This window comes from Rhinolophus sinicus, chromosome 4 (genome assembly GCF_057876585.1).
Source record: "Rhinolophus sinicus isolate RSI-liver-muscle chromosome 4, RSI-T2T, whole genome shotgun sequence".
Taxonomy (NCBI): domain Eukaryota; kingdom Metazoa; phylum Chordata; class Mammalia; order Chiroptera; family Rhinolophidae; genus Rhinolophus; species Rhinolophus sinicus.
In genome coordinates this window covers 28,781,322-28,806,989 of record NC_142504.1, presented here as the reverse complement: position 1 = coordinate 28,806,989, position 25,668 = coordinate 28,781,322, and the positions used below count along the sequence as shown (strand labels likewise).

Sequence of the window (25,668 nt, the reverse complement as noted above, 5' to 3'; positions counted from 1 at the left end):
ACACTAATTACCTGGAGTTAGCACAGACCCCACGGGTTAAGGGCTCAGTCCCACAAGACTGCCCCCGCCTGCAGATGTCAGTTGCAAGTCCCAGGTTGTCATCTGTACTTCTGACCAACTGCCAGTAAATAAGGGACTCCCACAACCCCTTCCTCAGGTTCAGCAATTTGCTGTAATGGCTCATAGAACTCAAGGAAACACATTTGTTAGGATATAATAAAACATACAGGTGAACAGCCAAGTGAACAGGAACATAGGGTGAGGTCTGGGAGGCTCCTAAGTACAGGAGCTTCTGTCCCCATAGTGTTGGGGTACGCCACCCTTCTGGCCCATGGATATAGATATGTGTTCACCACCCAGAAGCTCTCCGAATCCACAGTTTAGGGATGTTTATGGAGGCTTTATCACATAGGCATGACCCACTGTTAGCTGAATCCCCAGCATTTCTCCCCTCCCCAGAGGATGGGGGGTAAAGATGAAAGTTTCAAGCTTCTAATCATGGCTTGGTCTTTCTGGTGACTAGCCCCCATTCTGAAGCTATCGAGGAACCCACCAAGAGTCGCCTCATTAGAATAAAAGACTCTTGCTTCTATCACGCAAGAAGCTCTAAGGGATTTAGGAGCTCTGTGTCAAGGTCCGTGGTCAAAAACCAAGTATTGGAACAAAAGATGCGACTAGCACCCCTGTCACTCAGGAAATTACAAGAATTTTAGGAACTTTGTGTCAAAGTAGAAGCCAAATATATATTTATTTATTATGTTATAACTGGCAATAACATGTTAGTATAAATAAGGAAAAACTATAAAATGCCAAGAATTAAACTTAAAAGAAATATGCAAACTATCAGACTTTATTAAGGATATGAAGTGTAAAATACAGACATAAATGGGAAGTTTGTATTTTGTTTTTTTTTTAATAAATGGGAAGTCTTAACACATTCATGCATGGGAAGGTTCGCTATTTTTTAAATAGTAATTCTCCCAGAATTAATGTACAAATTGAGTTCCAGTGGAAATTTAAAAGGAATTGTTTTATTACTTGAAAAATTGTTTTCAAGGCTCATATGGAAAAGTAATGCCAGTTAATAAAAAAGAACATTTGAAAAGCCTTTCCCTACAAGATACTGAAATATACTATAAAATTATAGCAACTAAAGTGGATCTCTGTATAGGGATTATCAGGTAACAGCTCAAGGAAATCAAATACAGAATCCGTAAAGAAATGTTGGGGCAGTTTGATTACTGCGTGGGGAAAAAAAATACTACTTCACACCATACATAAAAATAAATCATGATGGGTGAAGTGTTTAAATATGAAAAACCATCAAAGTACGGAAAGAAAGATAGGCACTACTAAAATAAACAGCAAATGTGTGACAGACTTAAAACTTCAATAGGAATAAAGCTCGTTCATCAATAGGAGAAAATTAGTGGGCAGCAGGCCACAGATGGCAGGAGCACAGCGCCAAGTGTGGGAGTGTGATTCATGTGTCAATCAGTGATTAGCAGCCCACCTCATTGTGAACCGTACAGGTCAACTTGACTCATTCAGAATCAGAGATCATATATTGCTTTTATCTGTACCTTGTTCATCTTTATTTTTATTCTTCCCTTTCTGTTGTATAAAGCTCCTTGCCTATCAAAAGTCTTGTCTTGTACTTTTTTATACCCTCACAGCAGCTATAAGGGGTGGTTAATTTTTACGAACTCTTTCAAAGGACTTTTGAAAACAACCTAAAAGTTAAGTGAGTGTTGTTGAACTTGGTATTGTTGCCACGTTACTTACCGTGTTTCCCTGGAAATAAGACCTAGCTGGACAATCAGCTCTAATGCATCTTTTGGAACAAAAATTAATGCAAGACCCTCTTATATTATTTTACTATGATATAAGACCCGGTCTTATATAATATAATACTATAGTGTAATATAATATAATATAATAATAATATAATGCAATATAATATAATACCAGATCTTATATTAATTTTTGCTCCAAAAGGCACGTTAGAGCTGATTGTCCGGCTAGGTCTTATTTTTGGGGAAACAGGGTAGTAATCCAAAAGGTTTTCTTAAGTGATTGACAAAACGGAAGTGAAAGATTCTCGAAGGGAATTGTCACAGTGCAGGAAACACAGACACACACACACGCACACACAGAGCTGTACAGTAGAGTAAAGCAAGCCTCAGTAAGTTAAGCACACTTAACTTACATGATTTCAGCTATGCTTTTTCAGTAAAAATAGAAAAGGAAAAAAAAGTTACACAGGTCAGAAGATTCTGTCTGCCATTCTACTGCAAAAAGTGTACACATTATACAATTATTCCTATACACTTACGTAAAGGATTGTTTTGACTCTGATTTTTACCTTACTTCCTTACTGTAGAACCTAAATTTAAGTATGTGTATCTGAATTTATGTTGGATTTGAAATGTCCAAATAACTCTGCTCATTGAGTTTCTATTTTCAGGTTTACCATGCACTTTAATTTTGATTTCTTTGATGACAACTAATTTGGTACCACCTCGTCTTCTGTTTTGTAGTCTGCTGGATCCAGATCAGTCCCCATGCCACTGTCAACTGTATCAGTGCCAAAATCATCTGTTTCACGTGTGCCCTGCAATGTAGAAGGAATAAGTCCTGAGCTAGAAAAGGTATTCATTAAAGAAAATAATGGGAAGGAGGAAGTGTCCAAGGTAAGGTTACATGGGATATTTGAATCCTTTTTTCCTTTACTATTGTGAACTGTCTCAAAAGTTGTTTTTATTTCTTCATTAACAGCTTTATTAGATATAATTCACATACCATACAATTTACCCATTGGAAGTGTACAATTCAGTCAGTGGTTTTTAGTATATTCATAGAGTTGTGCAGCCATCACCAACATTGATTTTACAGCATTTTCATCACCCCCAGAAGAAACTTTGTACCCTTTGGCAGTCATCCCTCATTTCCCTTCAGGGGCCCCAGCCCTGGGCAACTACTAATCTGCCTTCCCTGCTATGGATTTGCCTATTCCAGACGTTTCATATAAATGAAATCTTGCAGTATGTGGCGTTTTATAACTGGCTTTATTCACTTAACATAATATTTTTTTAAGTTTTACCTATGTTTTAACATCTATAAGCACTTCATTCCTATTTATTACCAAATAATACTCAGTTGTGTATGGGTTTTATTTATCCAGTTATCCATTAATGAACATTTAGTATTGTTTCTACTTTTTGGCTATTATGAATAATGCTGCTATGAAATTTATATATGAGTTTTTGTGTGACCATGTTTTCCTCACTCTTGGGTACATTCCTAGGAGTGGAATTGCTGGAATGGTAACTGTTTAACCTTTTGAGAAACTGCCTGACTGTTTTTCAAAGTGACTGCACTGCACTATTTTACATTCCCACCAGGCAGTTCCAATTTCTCCATCTTCACCAACACTCATAATTATCTGTCTCTTTTATTATAGCCATCCTAGTGGTATCTCTTCATGGTGTTGATATGCATTTCCTGATGGCTAATGATATCAAGCATCTTTTGTGCTGTTGGCCATTTGTGTATTTAGATCCTTTGCCCCAATTTAAAATTGGGTTGTCTATTTTATTATTAAATTGTGAAATTCTTTATTTTCTAGATAAAAGTCCGTTATTAGACATATTACTTGAAAATATCTCCCATGCTTTCGGTTGTCTTTTCACTTTTCACTTTTTTGATATTCTTTGAAGCACAACATGTTTAGTTTTGATAAAGTCTGATTTCTTTTTGTTGTTGCTCTTTGTATTTTTGGTGCCATGTCTAAGAAGCCATTGCCTAATCTAAAGCACAATGATTTATTATTTTGTTTTCTTCTAAGACTTTTACAGTTTTAGCTTTCTCTTATGTTTAGGTCTTTAATCCATTTTGAATTAATCAAAAAGACTTTATAGATACCTGTGTCCCAGAAAAGAAATCTGGACACTACTACATGTGAACTATATTTGACCACATTTTAAAGGTATTCTCAATAAAAGAAACCATCAAGTACCCTTTGGCTTAATTATCTCTGATTGATTTTTTTTTTTTGGAACTGAAATTTAATTTATGTCAAATGTGTATCTGATATACACATTATCTAATAATGTATAGGTTTTATAACCGATTTAAAGTTAAAAAAATCTCAAAATCCAAACAGTTTAATTTTATATTTATAAAATAGAAAAATAAAAATTTTTTCTACTCTCAGTATTGCTTAGTATATATGAGCATTATTTATAGTTTCCTGCATATCCTACCCGCTACGTATATGGTTGTGTGTGTGTGCTAATATATAGGGATTCATCATATGACTGTACCATGATTTAGAAATCCTCTGTGGGAGGGCATTTGTTTTTTTATTGTTGAATTGTAAAAGATTGTTTTCATTTTTGCTATCACAAGAAGTACTTTAGAAAACATTGTGTACTTTTGCAAACAATTTCCTGGCAGTGAACTCGCTGGGTCAAAACATTTGTACATTTTAAATTTTGATAAATATTACTAAAATTATCCTCCCAATGGTTGTGCAATTTTACTCTCTTAGACATTGCATGTTAAATTTTCATTTTATATTTATTATGCCCTAAGGGAACCCTTTGGAAATTATGCTATCTCTTAGCAGTTAACCATTAAAATGTTTCCTTATTTACATAAGTAATATTTAAGAACAGTATTGTAAGAAAGTGAAATTAGTCTAATTTTTGAGGATGAGAAAATCAGTCACATATTTGCTGATTCCTTTAGAACTTGAAAGCAAAGCTATATTAGAATATAAAACTTAACAGTTTTGCTTTTAAATAAGTCATATTCTAATTGCATAGGAACCATTTTAAAATTATCCTGGGGTAACTTACACACTTAGAACTAAAATAATAATGTTTAGAATTTTTAGATGTATGATTATGTATGCCTCAGAGTTTTAATAAATCAAAATATCACCATTAAGGAATCTGCCAGTAGCTAAAAAAAGGAAATTGTCCTTTAAATATATCAATGTTCTAAGCCTTTATATTTAACCCATTGTTACTTTATTTAAACATGTAGATTTCTAAAATCTGTTTTGTTATTCTCATTATTCTAAACACCCCCCTCCTCAACAGATCAAAAGTTGGTTAAGGAAACTACTATATATTCTCAGTTACAGATTAAGAAATGTGAATACAGAAAGATCGTTTATCAAACAGGACAGGAACGAAGGATGACTCTAATTCTTAAATGTTTTCAGCTTACAAATTGATACATTATTCTTTTCCTGATTACCAATATTGACACTTTTATTAAAGTAAAATTTTATTGATTTAAATATCTAAGTTTTAAGAAATAACTGTCATTAAGCTCTCAAATATATTTTCCAAAATGATCTTTCTTTATGGGTTGTCCTCAGAACCTTACACATCTTACTTTAAGCATCATACAGTCTTGTCTATAAAAAACTGTGCCAATTATTTATTTGTTCATTCTAAGATTTAGTACAGAGTTGTAATTAAAATCTAAATTTAGTTAAATAAAAGAAAAAATGCAAATAATAAAGTAACATTTTCTTAGCATTTGACCATACTTATATAATATATTCTCTTTACAATAGAGTAGTAATTCATTGTCAGGTTGTAAAGATGGTGTAGTTTTGGTTTGGCAGCGTTGCGTGGCTAAATGAAGTTTTTTATTTTAGTGAAGTCACTTAAGTTGTTCATTATAGAAAAAAAGATACACTTTGAATCTTGCCTAATTTTATCTTTACTTTTCTCTGACAGTGTTGCTAAAAGCTTTCAAATGACAAAGCTGAGTAGGAGCAGTAACTAGTGAAAATAACTTGTAAATAAATTAAGAGTGTATTGGTTCTTTTTCCTAGCATTGCAATCTTGTCTATTTAATAACAAAAGTATTTTAAATATATAAAGTTTTATTTGTTCACCGTACTTTTTTAGCACATAGGTGAGGAAAATGGAGTAAGATTTGTCTTTACAGCGGAAGCAGAGTAGAAAGAGTTTATACTGAGGCAGAAGCTTTGATGCCATTTAATTAGCTGTGTCACCAGGTGCTCTAAACTATATGTTCTCTATTTGTGAAGACATTAGACTAATGTCTTATCAGGTTCAAAATACATGATTCTATGGTTATAGTTTCTGTTTCTTCTTTTTGCTACTCAACAATGCGTTGGAACTACCGTGTTTCCCCGAAAATAAGACCTAGCCGGACCATCAGCTCTAATGCGTCTTTTAGAGCAAAAATTAATATAAGATCCAGCCTTATTTTACTATAATATAAGACCCAGTCTTATATTATATTAGTTATATAAGACCCAGTATTATATTATATTGTATTGTATTATATTAGACCCACTATTATATTATATTATATTATATTATATTATATTATATTATATTATATTATATCCGGTCCTATATTATAGTAAAGTAAGACTGGGTCTTATACTAATTTTTGCTCCAAAAGATGCCTTAGAGCTGATGGTTCAGCTAGGTCTTATTTTTGGGGAAACATGGTAAGCAAAAGTATGAGTAGTTCTTCTCAGTTGGATTCCAAGTTAGTAGAATTGTTCTGAGTTATGTTAATATCCTTCATTGAGTACTGATAGAATAAGCCTCTTTGGGGTTCCTGGCCTCCAAAATTAAAATAAGAAAGAATGAGCAAACAGAAAGTTTCATACCTATGCATATGAGATTTCACTTTTCTTATTAGCAAGGCAAAGTGATTTATTGAGCAGTTCGATGAATTCATTCAGTGGATGGATGTTTATTGAATATCTGTTATGTGCCAGACACAGTACTTGGCATTAGGAATACAAGAAACCCTTTAAAAGATGCCCCTGTCCTTGAGGAGTATTATGGGAAGTGCTAACCACGAATGTGGGCAGCTATGGAATTTTGACGACAATTTATCCTTAGTATTTTGAAATCTAACTACTTTGGGATTTGAAAGAAACCTTTCCTTCCATAAAGGTAACATGCAGAAATTACTTTCAGCTATAAGATGGATATTTTTATTCTCTGAAGAATCCATTATGGTGACGATAGTAGTAGACTATGAAATCAAAGGAAATGCCGTGTTTTCTATGTGAGCCGAGAGTGTGCAGTGTCATTCACCTGTCTGATCGTTGGTGGCCTTACAGCCTTTGGATATACCGGACGGCCGGAGAGCCCCTCTCCCCGCTCACTACCGGAGCAGCAGCACTCGCAGCATCGACACGCAGACCCCCTCTGTCCAGGAGCGCAGCAGTAGCTGCAGCAGCCATTCGCCCTGTGTGTCGCCCTTTTGTCCCCCGGAATCCCAGGACGGTAGCCCTTGCTCAACAGAAGACCTGCTCTATGATCGTGATAAAGGTAAGAATGAAGCCATCCACTTAGAGGGTTCCTTGTAGGGCCTTGCTCATTATGCTTTCTTTGTCTTAGACCATTGCATCATTTTTTTTTTTCTTTTGTTGAATGGTGGGATTGGAAAGGCTTGGTTAATCTAGGTTTATTTATTCATTGGTTTCACATACCCCCTTCTTTGTGACTCTTACAAACATCTTCCATAAAATGTGTCAGAGAAGCACAGCGCATGGTTCTAAGAGCTAATGCACAGCTTCACACTGTATAACACACAGGTTTTTCCTTGGAATTACCCAAAGCTAATAATGATCATGGTAGAATTAATATTTCTCGTCCTCAAGTTAGATTTCATACTCAGATTGATTTGGGAGGAAATAATTTCTAAAAATTCTGTTAGAAGAATTAGTATATTTTTAACCAAGTAGATAAAGTTTAATAAGTACCTATAGGACATGAGGGATTATATTATGGTATGTACATGAATTATTAAGTAATTCCCATAAGAGGGCAGAGCCTCCGGGAGTTTTTGTTGCTTCTCAGCCCAAACTGTTGCACCATGTTCTCTTTACCCAGTGTCAGGTACTTGTCTACCAGCGCTCACTCTCTTCTTTCAGTTTCTGGCCACCTCAGACCTAGACGCAGAAGGCAGCAAAGACTGCCCAGCTTCCAGCTTCCTAGCTACTTTCAAAGAAATGCTGAGCTTAGAATACATATACTGCTTCTCGCCATAGAGAAATACATCGTAGTCAAAAGAAAAATTTAAATATAAACAAGTTAAAGTTTATAGAAAATTACAGAATTTTCATGGTCCTTGTCCTACTTTGACCCCCTTGTCCAACTTTGACCCCTTAGTTTATTTTATTTTGAGGTATTTTTACAGGTAAAGTGCCCAGCCCAATGAATTTTTACATATATGTGCTCTCGTGACACTACTGCCTAGATCAAGATACAGAACATTTTTAGACCCCAGAAGGTTCCCGTGGCCCCCGTCCCAGACAGCATCCTTCCCCTCTCTACCCGGAAGTAACCACTGTTCCGACTTCTGTCACCATAATCTAGGTTTTCTCTGTTAACTGAGTTCCATAGAAATGGAATGGTACAGTGTGGACTCTTCTGTGTCTGGCGTCTTTCATTCATCATTGTGCCTAACTCGCTGCCAACATGTTAAATGGAAGCTCCTTTTGTCTTTGGCTCTTATTTCTGTGGATGGATCTCGCCAGTTCTCCCCTTTCATTATTGAAAGCCTTGTGAACTCCCTTACTCCATTAAGGTTGGATGGAAGGCAGTATAGTACCATAAACATCTCTTTGCCTCTCACTGTAAGTGAGAAGTCTTCATTTTGTGGAATGTCAGCCTAGGGAACCTTCACTTCACTGAGGCATCCTCCCGGAGCAAGTACTTTTAATCATTCCCAGACAACAGTTTTATTGTGGATGTTTCACAATAAAACAAGAAAACATCTTGTTGGTAGTAGGAATATTTGTTTTGAAGGTAAATTGAAGTGTTAATCGTAACTTGACGGCAAAACACGTCTGTCTGATTCACTCCAAAACCCGTTCTTTGTTATACCAGTAGAAAAGAAAAGTGCATTTCAGGTTGACCACTTTTGCTGTTTTATTAGCACTTGTAGTTGGGTTAAAATGGAAAGTAAAAATAACAGTGATAGTTAGGACTAGGCAATTAATTCTGGAGTTTTGTTTTCTACTTTCTGAGTTTAATGCTGTAGATAATTGAAAGACGCTGAACCAAGAAGGAAATGTATTAAGAAGATGATAGATGAGTTCCCTTTTGGTTAACTGGGTATGAGGTTGTCTTCGGGGCTTCTAACCGACTATATTCCATGAGGCAAATGAACGTGTGGTTTCTGCAGTTCAGAGGAGGTACTCAGAGTCTAAGTTTAAAACCGTATATGCTCTTCAATATCTCTTTTTCCTGAAGATTTACAATCCGTTGTATTATGAGAAAGTTTATTCATGTCACTCTCCTGCAAGTTCTTTTGCAGAAAACACTCAACCAGGGAGTTAAGAGCTTCACTGGCTTTGACACACAAGAATGGATTTGAGTCCTGTGAAGTTTTGTGCATAAAACTTGCATTAATTTCTAAGGATTCAGTCAATGGTAGCTGCTGCTGTAAAAATAATCATCATTTTAATTATGTGTCTGTCAGCTTCCCAGTGCCTTCAGGAAAAATGCAAACTATTTACTTGTTCTCTACAATTTAGCCCAAACTTCCCTCTCTTGTCTGATTTCTGTCAATTATCTAATGATTTGAATTTTGTTCTAGTTTTATTGAGATTTAATTGATGTAAAACATTGTATAATTTTAACATGTACAGTGCGATGATTTGCTACATGTATCCGTTGTGAAATGTTTACCACAAGGTTGATTAACATCCCTCACCTCTCGTAATTACCCTTTTGTTGTTGTTATGGTGAGAACACAAAAGCTCTCCTCTCCTAGCAACTCTCAAGTATACAACACAGTATTGTTAACTACAGTCACCACGCTGTACCTTAGATTCCCCAGAACTTACTTATAACTGAACGTTTGTACCCTTCGACCAACATCTGCCCATTTCCTCAGCCCCTGGCAACCACTATCCTACTAAGATTCCACATATAAGCGAGTATGTACAGTGTTTTCCCCTGTGTGACTTATTTTACTTAGCGTAATACCCTCAAGGTTCATCCATGTTGTTGCAAATGGTATGGTTTCCCTCTTTTTTCATGGCTGAATAATATTTCGTTGTATGTATACACCACATGACCTTTATCCATGCATCTGTCAGTGGACACTTAGGCTGTTTCCATGTCTTGACTATTGTGACTAATGCTGCAATAAACATGAGAGTGCAGCTATGTTTTTGAGACAGTGCAATAATCTGAATTCTTTCATGTTTTTGTATATTTTCCTCTACGCTCTTTTATTCTTCCAATACTAGACGTCCACCTGCATAACACAAACGTCTTCTTTTCTTTCTTCTGTTTCTCTTGCTTTTTCATGTGTTTTTTTTTTTAACATATAATGAGAACATTGGTTCAGATCATCTCTAAGGCCAGTAGTCTTTTCCTAATAGTTAAAAAATATATTTCTTAGTAAAAGTGGTGATAACATCTACCTTGTAGCATTATTGGGGTTAAATGAGATACTGTAGCAAAGTGCTTAGCACAACCCTTGGTACTTAGTAAACACTCGATATATGATTTTAGGTGTGACTAATAGTAATTTTTTTTTAAAAATGTCTTTATAAATTATGGAAATCTCAGAATCATTTAAGACATTTTTCTCTGTTTTCTACAAGACTACCTCAGTTTCAGGTTTCAGACTTCATGACTTGAATTTTTTAACACATCTTCCATATTTAGCTTGAAACATTACTTTGTGCTAAAGATCAAGTTGATGTTACTGTTCCCTGGAAAAATGTGTGACCTATTAAAATTTAAAGTTTCAAACTTCTCAAACAAATCAACTACCATCTTTGTGAAGAGAAAATTAAAGTAACATCTATTTTATATATGTATACAAGTATATACACACATATATATGTATTTTAGGATCAGGAGTTGTGGTTTATGTATTTCAGCTGAATTAATACTTGTAGTTTATTCAGGAAACATTTGTTGAATGTTACTGTATGTCAGGTACTCTACTCGAAAGTCGAGAAATAGAAATGGATAAGATGTACTCTCTGTTTATAAGGAATTTGTAGTCTAATCGGGAGTAATGGTAATGTAAATAAATAATACACTATTACACAAGTATGTTCTGAATACTAAAGGTACAAAAGAGGAAGCTGTCAGTTTTATAGTTTCTGAAACTTACATGTATTATATCATTCAAGCTATAGAATATAGTCTCTGACTCATTGCTTTTCTATGTACAGTCTAAATTCTGGTTGGTTTTTTTGTTTTGTTTTGTTTTTAAAGATTCTAATCCTATCTTATAACTTTCATTTTTCCACAATAAAGCATAAATTTATCTTTTGTTTCTTTGAATTTACAGGAAAGAAAAAAGTAGAAGTTATAGATTTATAACAGGTTTGAAAAAAAGTAGAAGTTATAGATTTATAACAGGTTTGTGTCACTAACTATGACAACAGAGGTGATACTGTAATTTTGCAGTTAACTGGGATCGATTTGAAGCAGCACCTCCATATTCTGAAGTTGCTGTAGAGAAGTTTGTTCTGTGGCAGAATAGCTGGTTCAGACGCATTAGGTCCCCAATAGACATGCGCAGGAGGGGGGAGGGCCATTGTGAGTGGATGCTCTAGTGAGAGACTTGCTAGTGAGCTGATTATTCTTGTAGCACTCATTTTTTAAACATTTATTCTTTTCCTGACTTTGCTCACGTTTTTGCTGCCTATTTCTAACATCCATTCTTCTCCTTGAATCATGTGTAATTTGAGGCCTCTCAAAGACTAGTTGATTAGCCTATTGGTTTTTTCCTTTGGCTATTTCGGTTGCAATGCCAGGACAAAAACACTCTATTGAGAAAGGTCCAGCCGTTAAGAGACTGTTTTCAGGTTTTGTTTTTTTGTGGGGTTTTTTTTGCCCGTTGTTTCCAGTGACCAAAAGACTGATGGCGTCCATTCTGGTCGCGTGTAAAGTTGCCAGGTTAACTAACCTAGTAACAGCCACCGATCTTACATTATGGTCTCTGTGGAGAATTCGGGGACCCAGAACGAGCGCTCTCATCTTGACATCCCAGAATATACCCTAAGAGTTTGCCTAAATTCTTCGACATTATTATGCCCAAAATGGAAGGGAGAAAAACAGTCACTTATATAACACAGATGGCAGCGTCAAAATATTAGTTCTTTTTAGCAGCTCTGCCAGCGTTCCTTGATGGTAGCCAAACTGGTGCTGGGCAAGCCACAAAATCTAGACTTCAGTCTGCTACTTACAGTTGATCTTTGGCACAGTTCACATAGGCCGTTGTTATAAAATTCTGCAATTTTGCAAGACAGAGTGGAAACATTGATTATTCTAATCATGAAGTCAACTCAGCTATTCTACTCAGGCCAACTACTGAGAGTTGTATTCCAAGAGTCCATAAGTCGGTTACTTGGAACTTAAACTATATTTTCTCACAGGAACAATGTATGTTATGTGGATGGAGTTTCCCAAGGCCAATGCATAAAAGTCTATTTAACTCATACTGTGATTTAGCTCATAAATATTAATATTTCTAAACTTTGAGTGTTGGGACTAAGCAGCCCTTAGTTGCAGGAAAGAAAAAAATGTATTATCTTTTTCAGGGTCTAGAGCTGACCCTGGGCAGACTTTTGAAAGAGACTCTTTTTGACATCTTATTTCTTTCTACATACAATTTAACTCTATTAGCATTTATCTCTAGGACTCTATTTCTTAATTTTTGACCTCTGTCCTTACCGTACTTTAACCCTCTATCTTCTAGGTAGCCTAATCAGCCAAGATTTTGTAGCACTTTTTTGTGGTTTATATTGTGAAAATAGGTATGTTGGATATACTTCTTTTAGCCACCATCCCAAATCACTGCCTTTGAGCCTAAATCTGTTTCTCTATCAAATGATTCTCCCTATATGGTTCTAGCATAGTTATCATCCTAAAAGAACCTCTTGGAGGTAGAATTACAAAGAGTATTGAGATACATAGTTCCAACAAAGGTTAAAACTAATCTGTCCTAAAGCAATGAAAGAAGAAACAAAACAAACTCATAGACACAGACAACAATATGGTGGTTATCAGAGGGGAGAGGGGAGAAGTGGAGGTAGAACAGGGTAAAGGTGATCAAACATATGGTGGTGGAAGAACTGACTGTGGGTGGTGAGCACACAATGCAATGTACAGATGATGTATTATTGAATTGCACACTTGAAACCTATATAATTTTATTCACCAGTGTCACCCCAGTCAATCAATCAATATTAGCTGCTGTTTGAAAAAAACTAATCTGTTATAGAATTATGTCTCTAAGGTCATTTTTCCTGTTTATTACATCTAAAATTACATGTATTCCTATTTTGACAGCTCATAAGAAACACCCAGTAAATGCCTTGTTTCTTCTCTTTCGGAAAATGTTCACAATTGTGCTAATGGCAGATGCTGTGCTAGGCTGTCTGGATGAGTTACTATTCATAATTTAAAACTAATTAAGTATACAACTCAGTCCTAGCAGTTAACAACCCAGAGACTAGAATAGAAGCAAACCAAAATTTTTTAACATGCCTAAGTATAACTTTCGCTTAATCTCCTAGTATCTACTTACCAGAATGGAAGCTTCAGCCAGAGTAGGTAACTATGTCTTACTTGTTGCTTTAGCCTTAGCAAATAGAGTAGTACCTGGCATGGAGTGGTGCTTAGTGGAGATTTTTTTGAGTAATCCTTTAAAACCTTTCTTCATGGTATGTACATTTTTTTTAAGATGTATTTTTATAGCTGTGTTGAAAATATTAGTGTCTTTTTCTTTAAGTTGTTAAATTATATGTTAGGTTTTTGAATGTTCAGGAAGAGTGTGATAATCTCTCTCTCTTCCCGCATCACCTCCAAAAAAAGAGACGATACAAGAGTAGCCAAGCTAAGATTATGCTCAGTGATAGGCCTTTCAAAGAAGCCATTGGAGTTCAAGTTTCCTGTTGAAATTAGGGGAAAGGAATTAACTTTGCTAAAACCCGTCTCATGATCTACTCTAATCATAACTAGGGAGAAAATAGGGTTATCAATCAGGCTAGAAGAAAAGGCGATCTGTTGAATTTTTTTCTCCCCATTATCTTTTGTGTTCCTCTAAGAAGAAATACCGATGCACCCCTTACACTGTGTCTCTGTGAGTCTAACAGAAGGCAGACCCACTGCAGCTGTTACCTGAGCTGTAAGACTTTAGTTAGACGCATGGAATGTTAGATTGGGAATAACTTGATCATCTAGTCACCTCCTCATATATCTAATGAGGACACTAGAGTTGAGATAGATCAACACTTAGGCACCTAGCATAACGGTAATGAACTCTGACTCTGGTGCAGCCAGGTTGAATCCCTGCTCTGCCACTTACTAATTATGTGTCCTTGGGCACGTTACTCAACCTCTTGTAGCGCAATTTTCCTCACCTGTAAATTAGGGATAATGATGGTACCTGCCTCATGGGATTGTCATGATGACTAAGTGCGCTCAGGTAATTTTATCTTTGTTATCTCCTGTAATATTACCACAATCCTATGAGTAGGGAAAGGGCCATTATTTTAAGAATGGGGTATCTGAGGCTCAGAGAAATGAAGTAAGTTCCCTAAGTTCTGTGCAGTCCAGACGCCAACAAGGATCTTCTGGAGGAACGTCACACTACTTGCTGCCTTTGCAGGAGGAACAGCCTTTATTCGGGTGTTCAGCTGTGAAAAGGCCTGGTGTGTAGGGAACAGTAAGAAATCGTGTAGCTGGAGCATAGGTGTGAATGGTGGGAAGTAGAAAGCAGTGAGAGTAGAGAGGTAGAAAGGCCACTGTTTTATAAAGGGCCTCGTAGACCTTGCTACGAGAAACGAAGAGCCAAGCAAAGGTCTTTTGTCAGCTAAAGGACATGACCAGCTTTATCTTTAAGGCCCATAACTCAGGTGAAACTGCAGACATGGAGGGAGACAGCAGGATGACAAGATAAGGTGCTGTTTCAGGCGTCTAGTCCTGTAGTCTCCAAACTTGCTTTATTACACACCTTTTTCAGCAGTTTTAATCTGTACCCTTAATATAAATTCATATATTTCTAAATTATATATGTGTGTAATTCAGTCCACAAACTAAATATGTGCCAGTAAAGCTTCCTTCCTTATTTTTAAAGATAGAAAGTACATATGTATTAATGTCCTAATATTTTCTTCCTGCGTGTCAGCAGATTGTGTTGTGCACCTCAGTTGGGAAAACACCAGGGGTGGGGCAAGGATGCGAAAGGGTAGCACAGGGCTGAGGAACTGGAGGAGGAGAATGGAAGGAGACGCAGCAGCACATGAGGGCTGATTAAATGTACAAGGTGAGGGAGGAAAAGGGAGAAGAGGATGAAGGCAAAGTTCTAAGAAATTTCTAGCTTGGGAGATATGGGCGATAACCGCCATTAATAAGGAAGGCAGTGCATATCAGAGAAGCAACGGGCTTTTAGGCAACTGGAATGATAAGCTTAGAGTTCTGTGTTGCTTTCTCCCTGAAGATGTTATAATACCATTTCCTTTTAGCAAGAATTGGAGGGGGGGGGGGGAGGAAATACCGAGTTTTACCTAACACAAGGCAGTTACAACGTGTTGCTTTGCCTTCTATTTTGCATATAGTTAGGCACGCCATAAGTATCTAAATGAGCGTTTAAAATTACAGTGAAACTTTTATTAGAAGTGTTCATTTTTCTTCCCCCCCCCCCCCCCCCCGTAGGACGCTTTAGGAGCATTTTAATATGAAGAGTGTTTTTCTAATGGTTTTTGAAAACTGATGTCTCTGGAAATGTTTCCATTTAAAAAGTTCAAGAACATAAAAATGTAAGATTGTATCAGGACGATTTTCCTGCAATCCTTATTTACATTGCTTTCAAGATGTAACAGATTCTGTATAATCTGAAATTTGTTTTCAGCTTGGTTTTTACCATTGCGATTTACATTTATAAGAGTCATGGTTTCAGTCTATAAATTGGTTGGAGGACAATCTTCAGTAAAGTGGTTTGCTTTCATTTTTACCTGCCATGTCACAGAGTCAGATTCTGAGTACTTAAGGCACCAACAAGTCCACATCAGATGTGGAGACAGGAATAAGCAGTGTTGTTTTGCATATCCTTTTACATAGGATTACGTTTGTGGGAAAAGCATTGTACTTATGCTGAGTACACAGAAACAATGGAAGAACTGTCATTTGTTTGCTGAATTTATAAATTGGTGTAAATTCAGTGTGAATACTTATAAAATGACAAGTGATTAAAATATAAAACACCTCCCACATATGACAAATATTTAATTAATGGGCCTAACATTTGGAATCTAAGTTAAGACCCAATTATTCAAATTGCAGTCTTACTTGAAACAAAGTTCAAAAATATAAGTAGCAAAGGTTGTGATATTATTTTTTTATCCTACTTACCCTTTGTAGAGTGCTGGTTTAAGGGAGTCTTAGCTATAGCTAATGTCTTGGTTGACTTGGAAATTTCAGGGAAACCTTAGAGACTGTTTTTAAAAGCCTAATGTTCTCCTTACCTGTTTACAATCTGGTCTTAGAGTTAAATAAAAATGCAGGCTTTTCAATAGATTGGTGATGCTAACTGTTCCAAAAGTTTGTTGCCAAGAAATGCTATACAATTATATTCTGTGTGTCTCTTGATGTCATTAGGCCATCAGACCACACTACAGCTGATAGTTTTATTTCCTGAAGTAAAAGAAGTAACTTCAATAGCAGACTAGTAATTCTGTTTAGATCCTATTTAGTCAATCATATTTCTAGTCTAACTCTATTGGCTAACTATTAATTATGCCCTTCATATGTCACTGAGTATAGTGTTGGAGTGTTGGTTAAACCCTGTGCTCACTTTCCCAGCCTGTTATTCTATCTGTGAGAGATAGAATAAGAATTACATTCTACTGGTGATTGGTGCACTTGTTATAAAAAATATTTTCTTTGTAGAGGAATCTATAGAATCTGCATGCCTTAGGCACTGGTTTTCCTTTCAGTATGATCTCTATATGCCGAAGGGTGCCATCGTGAACTGACAGAGTTCATGCTAGCAGTCATGAACGGGAGAATCTGGTACTCCAAATATTGCTCTGCTTTCCTACCAGGCACAAAATCTTCCCTTTATGTATTTGACTAAAGTTAGAGTGTGCAGATCTATTAGAAATGACATTTCTGTTATTCTCTTCTGCCAAGAGAGAGTGGAATAGGCATTTAATTTCTGAATGGTCTGCCTTTTTTAATTTGCAAATTAGGAATGATGTGTCTGCTATTATAGTAATATGTGTGGAGACCTTTCTGTTTTCAGACTAATCCTTTTACACACATTTTTCATAGCTAGGAAATCAATAGTTATTCCCATTTTACAGATCAGGAAACAAAGGGATCGTCGTTTTCCTAGGTGCTGCAGTCAGGCCTAGGTAGAAGTAGAAGTCAGATGGTCTGACTCCAAACCAGTGCTTTCACCTTTTCATGGTTGGTTCTCAAATTTGTCTGTACTTCGGAAACATCTGAGAGCTTTACCAGAAAAAGGGAGCACATGACTGGGCAGCACCCCAGACGAAAATCAGAATCTCTTAGGGATGAGGTCTGGACACTGGTATTTATTGGTATTTTTAAAACATCTTCTGATGACTATAATGTGAAACCAGAGTTAAGAACCACTTCTCTGTAATTATATTACTAGTTTTGGAATTAATGCCACTTAATTTGGTGAAGTAATCTGGTAGTAGGAGATAAAGCACATCTAAAGACTTAGGACTAGAATAGAACCATGGCGAAGGATTTACATATCTGTCCACATAAATAAACCAACTTAATATATATGACTTTTTTATACCAGAATTATGAGTCATACAACTTAACATATCAGAAATAATGAAAGCCAGTTATAAAGAGAAATTCAGAAAACTTAAACTCTAAAAGTACACGTAGTTTAATGAATATTTTTTCTACATGGAATTCCAAACTTTAGTAATACCTCTAATTTTTCCAAGCTTTCATTCATTATCATGTGTTTAAATATATTTTACAAACTACTTGTATTTTGATGGTAAATATGGTACACATGCATAAATAAGTATGATAAACTGTTATAATAAAATAGCCAATAAAATGTTTCCATACTCTTCATTTTCAGAGTTGGGGGGTTCTGTTTTATAAATATAGATGAGACCATTATGAAGATAGACAGCCATATAGTCATTTTCGTTGCATTTAATTTGAGTATTGACATTGGCTATGATTTTATAAGAACATAAAGTAACATTTCACTTAATCTCAACTACATGTCTAGTTATTTCCTACTGTGGGATAACAGAATGAACGAGAAAATTTATCATACTTGTGAACAGAAGGGATTGAATTAAGATTACCATGAGACTTTTCATCTTGAATCTCCTGAACAGGCGTGCTCACCTCACATTTACAATGTTCTGTTACTGAAATGTGGTTGTTAAATTCAACAAAGAGTTCTAAATGAATGTTAGAAATCCAAGTCTGTAAAGGGTAGAATAGGTTGTTCATGTGGGTATGTGGGTTGTTTTTAAAGCATGCCATTTTGTAAAGAATAAAAAAAGCTACAGTGTTCCCTTTTTGTATGTTAGAACCATTAAAAGAAATCACAGAATTTTAGAGTTAGAAGTGGCAATTCCTTTAGTTATGTAGAAACTCAGAGAGGTAGTTGAAAGCTTGTACAACTAGTAACAGAGCCTAAACTGCAGGTGAGGCATCTCCATTCTGTTTCTCTTTGCACTCTCAGATTATGTATTTACCTGAGGAAAAAACTCCAGATTGAACAAATCTGTTAATGGTTCCAATTTTTTTCTTTCAAGCTTTGTTTTTCTAGACCACCAAGCATTAAATGTATATATTTATGTGTGTGTGTGTGTGTGTGTGTGTGTGTGTGTGTGTGTTTTGTAGAAAATGTTTAGAAATTAGAAAGATTTCAGGAAGGAAAGACATTTAATTGATTGTAGATTGTTAATAGGAAAATAATCAGCTTTGTATATGATCCATCTCACATCTAACTTTCAATTCGGGGAAAGTCTCTTGAAATCATCAATAAAGTTAGGAGAGGACTCATGTGGGTAGGCCTCATGATGCAGTAAGAAATAGAACACAGAAGATTGTAACTGTGGCCACATGATAATAGGGTGGATCCTTGATTACTGACATGGTCACGCCCCAGCTGATGGCAGAACAAGCTCGTGAAAAGTTTCGAGCCCCCGGTGTTAGGCCTCTTTTGCACACCGTGGGGCTGTGCGTGACCAGCAGTGATCTCCATGGAGGCATCACATGCCGTATCTGCTTCCTCATGTATTTCCTCTGCATGGCTTGTTGCTATTTGGATAGGAAAGCAAGGTCAAGCTGTATTTTTGGTATTACACCAAGTTCCAGGTTTCATTCTCACCAGTTTTTGATTGTGGAACAGTCTTCTTGGTCTAGCGTAGCTCAACTAGAGAGCAGCAAATGCAGACTCCAGTCAGGCTGATGAAGCTTTACATCTACCTAAGAGAGAAAAATCATATCCTGCCTGCCCCCACCTTTGTCCCAGCAATGCAGTGTGAGTGTTGACCCTAAGAGAGTCCTCAAATCTGAGTGGTATGTGAAGAAACCAAACTTAATTCTAACACTTAATTCTTTCCAAGAGAGTGTGCATAACCTCTAGGGACATGCATAAACAGTAACGATGGGGAAACTGTGGTTTGCTAGGTTTCTCAATAGTTTAGCCTTGTTATTTTGCAGGCTGTGATTTCCCAGCCAGAGATATAACCATATTCAAATAGAAGCACACATCTGCATTCCCAAGACTAATAGAAGCTCTTTGAATCCTTCACCAAATACACTAGAAGTGTGCCTCAAGGATCTGCTTTCTAAATATGCACTATACTTTGTTAATAGTGATAAAAAAAAAATCCCTATTACTCAGATTCTGAGGCTCAGACTATGTTCTGTATCCTAATCCAAAACAGCTTATCAAAATTGTGACAAATATATTAGGTTGGTGCAAAAGTAATTGCGGGTTTTGCAATTATTTTTAACCTTTTAAACCACGGTTACTTCTGCACCAACTTAATAATTATGGCACAAATGTCATCTTTCAAAATATATATGAAAATGATACATTGCAATAAATCATGCACTTCATAAGTTATATAAATGTCTAATCACTATGTGGTACACCTGAAACTAATATAATATTGTATGTCAACTATAATTGAAAAATAAAACAATTATTTTTAAAAAGACCATGTACGTAGTATTTTAGCAGTGGGGATTGGTTTGTGTTAAGTCAGAATTTGTTTAAATAGGACTATTGTATTTATACAGGAATGCAGATGTTACTGACTTTACAGCTTGGCATCTTACAGAGATAATGACACATTTTGGTGGATTTGAATTTCTACCAAATTCAAATTTCCACCAAATTTGCCAGGTAGGAAAGGGAGAAATTGCATATAAGTTTTGTGGCTTTTCATGAATAGACCATTTTCTTTTTTGTCAAAAATATGAAGAAAACATGTTAGATAGAGATGCTTTTAGATTTCTCATGCTTTCAGTAGCAAACAATACAAATTATGCTGAAAAAGTCCTTTTATACAGGCATTTTCAAGGCAAAATTCTGCACAAATTGCCTTTTTCATAGTGGGCTGAGAAAAAAGACATTGTGTTATAAACCTTTTTCCCTGTATACACGTTATTCATGATGTTTAGTAAAAGTAACATTTCTGAGAAATTTTGTAATGAAGATTATTCCACATAGTAAAATTTTCAATTACATTGGACAGTGAGAATCACATAGAGAACCCTATGTTAAAATCTCTTACAATTTTTCTGCATAATTTATACATATTACACCATTCATTTACATTTTTGAAATACATAATAATGTATTTGTTTTCAGCACTGCAGCTCTACTTCATTCAAAATGCAGTTTTCTGGACCAAAAAATACTGTCCTTTCATGTTCTGTAGTGTGGCAGATTACTGTTGCACTGAAGCTTTTATTTACAAGAAATGTACTACACAAGGGTGTTAGAAATAACTTTTCAATAAAGGAAGCTCTGTGGTGGAAGCAGAGGGGCAATAGTGGATAAATTGTGCAAAAGGCTGCTTGTTTGGAAATCAAATTTAATTTAAAAGAGCGTTCAATCACTAGTTAATATAACTGCTTTAAATTTACAGACAGTGGGAGTAGCTCACCGTTACCCAAGTATGCTTCATCTCCCAAACCAAACAACAGCTACATGTTCAAACGGGAGCCCCCAGAGGGATGTGAGCGAGTGAAGGTCTTTGAGGAAATGGCGTAAGTAATGTCTTTTCTATCAGCTGGGATCTGCAAAGCTGTAAAGCTTTTTACCGAGACCAGTTGATTACAGATGAATCAACTACTCCATCCAGCTGATAATGTGTTTCAAAATTCTGAAAAGAGAATTGAATAGGGCAAAAGAGATCTTATGAAAGGAGAACTGGAGTCTGTATACTGGAAAAATGTGAGCTAATACAAAAGAACCTTGGAAATTCATCCTTCCTAGCTAAAAGATCTGTTTTTAGTCATGAAGACATTTCCCTTCCAAGGCCCGATGAGTACAGACGGCTAACACCACGACAGGTAGCGGCAGAGTTCATGTCCGCGTGGAGCTGGCCCAAGGACAGCGACTCCACAGCCAGAGGGAAACCAGTCTCCTTCCCTGTAGACACATCTAGCGTGTGTATTCATTGAATTGAGACTTTCTGTTCACAGATTTTTTTCTTTTTCTTTTTGAAATTTCAGTATGTATAAATTAGAAATTAAAAAAAAAAAAAAAGAGGATCGTGCTGTAAATACTTGGCGGAATAGCACCAAAAAAAAAAAGACCTTGTGGCTCCTGGGCTCACCCATCCCTTTGCTGCAGGACAGGTGTCTAGTGGAGGCCGCCGTCCTCTTGCAGCCTAGCTGGGGACAGAGCCCGTCCTGCAGAAGCTGATGGCTTAGCGTCTGGGAGCGGGAGGCGAGGAAAGGCTTGTGGGCCCTGCTCTGCTGGGCTGACTGGCTCTTCCAGAAACGACTGAAACTTTTTTTTTTTCCTGATCTGTGTTAGAAGTATATATAGAGATGCAGAAAAAGGAGGAAATGCTCAAAACCAAATATATGATGGGGTAATCCCTCTCCCAACATACTTTTTCTTCACGCAAAAGGTCATTCTAACCTTGCATAATCTTCAGCTATAATGTAAGAGGTGTTTCCACATTCCCAAATGATGGAAAGCAAACTAACGACCTCTGAAAAACCGTGCCCAGCCTTTTTAGAAATCCTTTCATCTGAAATCTCACTTCAGTGCTGTGTACATCAGTAGTCTGCCAGCTGACTTGTGCTATGGAAGATGTTTATCCCTCTGTGTACACTGAACTCATTCCCTGCCATTCACATTTTAGCTGTTTTAGACAACTCCACTTAATTTAGAAAGTGCTTACCTTTTTTAGTGATTGTAAACCTCCTTTTGTTTCACGGTTTTAGGTCTCGTCAGCCTGTCTCAGCCCCTCTCTTTTCATGTCCTGACAAAAACAAGGTTAATTTCATCCCAACCGGATCAGCTTTCTGTCCTGTAAAACTCCTAGGCCCTCTCTTACCTGCCTCCGACCTGATGCTCAAGAACGCTCCTAACTCGGGCCAGAGCTCAGCCCTGGCCACCCTGACCGTTGAGCAGCTCTCGTCCCGGGTTTCCTTCACGTCGCTTTCTGATGACACCAGCACGGCTGGCGCCACGGAGGCTTCTGTCCAGCAGCCGTCCCCGCTGCCGCCGCCCCTACAGGAACTGCAGAGTGAAGAGCACATCTCTGCTCAGAACTATGTGATCATCTGAGGCAGGGGGGAGCTGGCCTCTCCCCTGCGTCCCATGGGTCAGGGACTAGCCCTCAGACTTCCATGTGCATGGAGTGACAGACTTTCCAAACACCACCACCGACAACAAACTCCTTATCGGCATCATAACGTATCTCTTAGCTGATCTTGGCAGGGACGGAACTCCTCGTCAGCAGGTTTTGTGGAAGGCAGCGATGCTTGCAAAGTATGCGTGTGTGTCATTCAGCATTTTAAGTGGAGACTATGCATTTCATAGTATGTTTGACAGAGTCGTCCGTGTCCTGTGTTTTGTTCCAAATTCTTCAGTAAAATAAGCTCTATTATCAAAAAGTTGCCTGTCTCAATAGAAAATGTCTTGCTGTGTTTTGTCCTATGGAAAATACTGTACTTCAGGATTATGTTTACAATTGATCCAGGTGTTTGTTTCTAACTTCCGTACTACATACAATGCAAAAAAATAAAATAGAATGAATGGCCACAACAGTTGCACAGTGCCCACCCTATGGCCTCGCTTCAGGTACTTCAGGTGAAGTCTAAACTCAGGTAACTTGGAATGTATATCATATCGGGATATTAAATATTTCACAGCTAAAAAGCTAAAGAGGGAACATCACTCTTTTTGCCTTTCCTTATTTTACGCATTTCCCTTTCCTCATCACATTCCACATTCTTAGAATAAGAAGTGCATTCAACCCTAGGAGAATGATAATCCTGGACATGGGGAACATGAGAAGAACCAGCAAATCTGTGGTGTCTGACATCACTGTTGTCATGTGGTTACAAGTAAAACAACTGCTATATTCACCATTTCAACGTGTCAACATGGCTTTTTGTTTTTTTTAACAAGTTCAGGTGTTGCTCAGTTAATGACTGTTCCATGTCACAAATAAAGTGTCCAGTACCAGACTGTACATAAACATTCCACATTGAGTGTGATGTGTGTGAGGGAATTTAAAGACAATGTCTAGGTTTAAATTCAGAACAAGTGAAGTTTCGCAGGGGATGATTGAGATTTTTGTGTTACTGTTGGCCATCAAGGTCATGAAATGCTACTGTTTTCTCTAAAGACATATTAATGTTTAGTTTCTCTGTTGGAAATTCTTTCACTTGCAGGTTGGAAAATGACACACTTTTGGTTATTGCTTTCCTCAAGCAGTTTAGGTGCACGAATTGCATTCACATAGAGAGAGAATATGTGGGTCTTAGAATCAACGCAACATAAGTAGGCAGGTTATTTGGTGACTTACAAAAGCAGTAGTTTGAAGCTGTCTCATTTAAGCCTCCCATAATACTATGAATAGTGCTGTTAATGTTTTGGATGTGCAGAGTAGAGCATACACCCAAGTAAGTAGCCTTGAACTTGCGGACTTGACCTAATGTATCGACAGCATGTGAAGAGAGTCCTAGATACTCCTGATTTGTCAGGGGAGGAACCTGACTTTCAGACGTTGTTTTCTACAGCACAAAGAGAGTATCCAAAAGCAAAGGGAAGTTTTTGTATTTTTATTCCATTGTTTTCAGGTTCAATAAAACAAGAGTTGTTTCCATCTGCACCTAAAGTGTATGGCACAATTTTCTTAAGAATTAGGGGAACGAGGTGCCGACAGCTACAGGAACGTTTCAGTTCCCTTCAGTTATTCCTGGGTTTTTCTTTATTTTCTAAGGAGATTGAAGAAGGAAGAAGTGATAAAGATGAAAGCAACACCATTGATTTTTTTTTTTAAAGAAATGGCATATATATATGTGTGTATATGTTTGTGTGAGTGTGTGTGTGTGTGTGTGTGTGTATTCTATGTATTATTTTGTCATGATCCCAATTATCTTCCCACCAAAGTGTGCAGTAATACTCTCTCCTGAAGGTGCATTCTGGCTCCTTTTAATTAGTCAGTGTTATATAGTAGGAGACTGTCATGGAAAAAGACTCAGTTTACTTTTGCCATTTTCACAGGGGAACCTTTTAAAACAATCTCTTCAGCAGCAGACACCTTTAACCCTAATAATCTCAGGCCTTGATGAAAATACTATATTTTGTAGGTTATGGTTAAAGGAAGAAAATTATTCTGTAAGATAAATATGAGCTCCATTAACTTCTGATACCTGATTTAGCATTACATGATGTGTTGATCTTATGCTCTGCTTTTGTCCAAATAAGATGCAATAGTATCAATATCAATTTCTGAAAGATGGACCGAATATGCTTTTTTGGTGATGAATTCTGATGTACAATATTTATGGTGACATGTGCTTTTATTTTCTCATGAGACGCTGAATATTAATTGTGTTGTACATTTGTTCGTAGAATATATTAAAATTTGAACCAAATGTGTTAAAAGCTTATGCTTTGCCATGTAAATTTCCCAGAAGTTGTTGAGCTCAAATGTATTCTACATCCAGCTGTAGAAATTTGTCAGAAATTGTTTAAATTTTGTATATAGTGGTACTGTTTCATTCTAGCCACTGCGCTGAACAGTATTCGAGACAGCATACAATATGGCTTTACACAAGGAAATGTGTGGCTTTCGTTTTGTATTTTTTTCAGTATAGAAGTTCCTGTGTCTTATTTAAATAAAGTTATTAGTAAAACTGGAACAGTTGACATGTTTTTGGAAAGACCGGATGGTTAGCCTCTTACCTGACAGAAATGAATGCGGCTCCAGGTAATGGCAGTATTCAGTGCTCAGTGAGCTCCTGACCTGCATCTCGGGGGCAGTAGGGAGTCTGACGGGATCAGATTTCCACAGCTTGGTTTCCTCTTGACATTTAATTTACACACTTTCCATCACAAGGTAAGAAGCTAGATGTCTAAAGTTCCCAGGTCTTTGTACTGCTCCCA

General features: G+C 36.7%; 1 protein-coding gene across 4 annotated transcripts in view; it reads left to right on the top strand.

The window, feature by feature from the left end:
* Positions 1-25,424, top strand: part of GLCCI1 (glucocorticoid induced 1) — a 98,665-nt gene extending 73,241 nt beyond the window's left edge. For all 4 annotated transcript variants that reach the window (XM_074340766.2, XM_088797735.1, XM_019729779.3 and 1 more), the window contains 4 exons: positions 2,541-2,693; positions 7,136-7,346; positions 21,179-21,299; positions 22,491-25,424. In XM_074340766.2, coding sequence (XP_074196867.2) covers positions 2,541-2,693; positions 7,136-7,346; positions 21,179-21,299; positions 22,491-22,836 — 831 coding nt within the window. In that variant the 3' untranslated portion in view covers positions 22,837-25,424. The remainder of the gene's footprint in view (positions 1-2,540; positions 2,694-7,135; positions 7,347-21,178; positions 21,300-22,490) is intronic.
* Positions 25,425-25,668: the final 244 nt, after the last annotated feature.